Source organism: Eurytemora carolleeae, unplaced genomic scaffold (genome assembly GCF_000591075.1).
Source record: "Eurytemora carolleeae unplaced genomic scaffold, Eaff_2.0 scaffold178, whole genome shotgun sequence".
Classification (NCBI taxonomy): domain Eukaryota; kingdom Metazoa; phylum Arthropoda; class Copepoda; order Calanoida; family Temoridae; genus Eurytemora; species Eurytemora carolleeae.
Genome location: NW_019396294.1, coordinates 430,975 through 434,298, shown reverse-complemented (window position 1 = coordinate 434,298; position 3,324 = coordinate 430,975). Strand labels below are relative to the sequence as shown.

Here is a 3,324-nt window from a genome sequence, read left to right as displayed (position 1 = left end):
TAAAGGGTTCCTAGAAACGAAATTTTTTTAATCTTTAAACATACAATTCATCTCTTTCAATTTTTTATCAAAAGATTTTTAATGAAAATGTCCAAAATAAAAAAGAATATCTAAATAGTGAACATCAAAAATAATTAGGTTTCCATATTTATTTATATATATTAAGGGAATAGTAAATATTTTAAACTTATTTCTTTTCTTATTTTAGAAACAAAGCTAAATTATATGTTAAATGTTTTCAAATTTATTAGAAATAAATATCACAGATATGTCCTCTTTGCAGTAAATTATGTTCATTTACTGTTGTATTTTTTGTCTAGTTCTTCTAGTTCTTCTGGTTCTCCTGGTTCTCCTCCTATGTTTCTAGCTATCCTGGTTCTCCTGGTTCTCCTGGTTCTCCTTGTTCTCCCAGTTCTCCATTACTCAAAAATAGTAGCTTCCCTGCAAAAAATATGATGATAGTAATGATGAACATTAAAAAACTTGAAAGGTATTTTTATTAATGCTGAATATAAATAGATTTGGGCAGAGTTTTTCTCCCTTTGTAAAAATATTTTGTGTTCTTTGGCTTACAGGGGACTCATTAAAATCTGCAAAGTCCAAGTTAGCATTCATGAAACTATAGCAAATTAAATGTTGACTCTGATAAAGGTTTAAGGTATTTTCACATAGACGACTTCACAAGTAAAATTTCCCAAAAGGCATCTTCATGTGCAATTACAAAGTGAGAACTTAACCCAAACATTAGGTTAGGTAATCTAAGGAGGAGGGGGCTAGGGGGCTAGGGGGCAGAGCACTGCGGCTAAAACATGCTAGTGGCCGATCATTGCGGCTAAGACAGACTTGGGAGGTTGCCGCTTGGGAAATTGCACATTTGGGAAGTTGCCACTTGGAAAATACGCGTGGGAAGTTGCTTCCTGGGAATATGCCTTTGGGAAAGTACCTCTGACAGAGGATATAAGCCAGATAGAAGTTAAAACAATCCTTTAATACTGAAAGATTTGAAAAATCTGTATTGGCTTGCATCTTCTGCCAGAGTCATCATTCTTTTCATATATATAAAGTAGTAATCTCAGTAAATTTTTTTGTTTGTATGTGCAATCATAACTCATAGATCTCTAGAATTTTATTTGGTAAATTGGTTTTAGAACCACGGAAATTTTCCTGGTTTGGAAAATTTTAAGTTGAATTTCAAAGCGAAAATTTATATTTCCGGTCAAACCTGGGTTCCCAACTAGTAATAAAAGTCATTAAAGCAAGCATACAATTTTTAAATTAGTTAATCTTCTCAGATTGAAGTCTCCTAAAAGCCAAAAGAAATAATGTTTAAAAAAGGAAAAAATGATGCCAATTTCTATATTGAAACCTTAAAGCTGTCATCCACTTTTCTGCAAAATTGTCATTTTCAGCGGAAAATACCATGGACTCCTGAACATATCATAGATGGTTAGACAATATATTATACATGAACATTATTAACATTATCATACTACCATATAGATACACATCATAACCTTTTTTATCGTATTAATATTTGTTGTTAAAATTTTAATAATAACATGGAATGAAATTTTAATGTTTAGAAAATACAGAAAAGAAACTACAAAGTGGAAAAAATAAAAAATAAAATGTTTAAAAAAAAGATAAAATATTTTATTAATAAATGTTGACCTGTCCACTATGTGAAAGCTGGAATACCAGGCCTGGGTTTAAACCCTCATAAAGCTCAAAATTCTTCTAAAATAGTTTTATATTAAATATTATTTAAAGAAAACAAAGTTGATCCAAGCTCTGGTAGATAAATACATATATCAAATATATCTTTACTCTTTATACAACTATTAGGGTTGTCAATTAGTGTTTTAAAAACATTAAATAAATTCTGTAAAAGTTTGCTATCAATCTAAGAGAGAATAAAACGGAAAAACAATATGTTTTGGTTTTTTTTGTTGCACATATTTTCTCTCAATGTTAACATTTTCCATAATGTTAGAACAGCAAATGTGAAGTATAAATAATTTTGACATTTGGAAAACTCAGATTTTTGTGGAACTTTTTCCAAAAACTCTCAAGAACAAACCAAAACGATTCAAAGCTATTTCTACATTTTTATGGGATTTTCAGTACAAACAAGGTACCCTGAGAGATATCTATCTCTGTTAGGGTTGGAAGTATTCTACTATTTAACAAGGTACCCTTAGAGTTATATTTACCTCTGCTAGGGGTTGAAGAGTCCAGCCTAGAACAGGAAGAGTTTCTGCTGCTATTGTATCCTCACTAGCTCTATATATATACAGAACTCTCTCTTTTAGAACAAACCAGGACCTCTTCCATTTATTATTCTTTAAACGTCTCCGCAGGTGTCCAGACATCTCAGAGTTCTCAGAGTTAGCTTTTACCTAGAAATTAAATTCATTGTTAGAAGACGACATTGATAAAGAATGCTCAGAATTTCAACTAAAATTATCATCAGAAAAATTAAAACACACCCAAGAGTTGACAATCCAAAATTAAATCATTTCTACAGTCATTATATATTCTTTTTCTATTTTTTCCCTTTTAAGCAATTTTTGTTTTTATCTTGGTTTTTTTCACCTTTAATCTTCCAGGAATATATTTATTTACAGATCTTCCTTCCTTTCTATAGAATCTTGAACTTAAGCAATCGTCTGATCCGAACTCTAGAACAGAACATTAACAATTACAGAGTTTCAAAAAATGTCGTCTGATTCGAAATCTAAACCAGAGCATAAATATTTAATATTTTTATTATTCATAATTTTTTCTTTATATTATTATTATAAAAATTGCTCAGTAAAAAGGAATGATATAAGTTGTCATACAGGGCAAAAAGAAATGAATGAATGATATTTAAAAACGAATATTTTAGGCTGTGATAGAATAGTAAAACAAGGATATTCTGCCTTGTAAAAGAATATTAAAACAAAGATATTCTAACTTGTAAAAGAATATTGTAACAAGGATATTCTACCTTGTAAAAGAATATTAAAACTAGGATATTCTACCTTGTAAAAGAATATTAAAACTAGGATATTCTACCTTGTAAAAGAATATTAAAACTAGGATATTCTACCTTGTAAAAGAATATTAAAACTAGGATATTCTACCTTGTAAAAGAATATTAAAACTAGGATATTCTACCTTGTAAAAGAATATTAAAACTAGGATATTCTACCTTGTAAAAGAATATTAAAACTAGGATATTCTACCTTGTAAAAGAATATTAAAACTAGGATATTCTACCTTGTAAAAGAATATTAAAACTNTATATATCTATATATATATATATATATATATATCTAC

The 3,324-nt window shown here is 29.0% G+C and overlaps 1 protein-coding gene across 1 annotated transcript; it reads right to left on the bottom strand.

Annotated features, from left to right (window-relative positions):
* Positions 1-228: 228 nt before the first annotated feature.
* Positions 229-3,082, bottom strand: LOC111700362 (FYVE, RhoGEF and PH domain-containing protein 6). Its single transcript, XM_023471244.1, has 6 exons — positions 3,061-3,082; positions 2,596-2,681; positions 2,214-2,399; positions 1,672-1,737; positions 1,367-1,428; positions 229-441 (listed from the first exon to the last, which is right to left on the bottom strand). The coding sequence occupies exons 3-6, from the start codon at positions 2,370-2,372 to the stop codon at positions 420-422; spliced, it is 309 nt and encodes a 102-aa protein (XP_023327012.1). The 5' UTR covers positions 2,373-2,399; positions 2,596-2,681; positions 3,061-3,082; the 3' UTR covers positions 229-419.
* Between the last annotated feature and the right edge of the window lie 242 nt (positions 3,083-3,324).

Coding starts and splice junctions, on each gene's coding strand:
- LOC111700362 (XM_023471244.1), bottom strand. CDS start 2,372: ATGTCTGGACACCTGCGGAGACGTTTAAAGAATAATAAATGGAAGAGG. Junction 1,738..2,213: donor CTCTTCAACCCCTAGCAGAG/GTAAATATAACT, acceptor AAACTATTTTAG/AAGAATTTTGAGCTTTATGA. Junction 1,429..1,671: donor AGCTTTCACATAGTGGACAG/GTCAACATTTAT, acceptor TGATATGTTCAG/GAGTCCATGGTATTTTCCGC.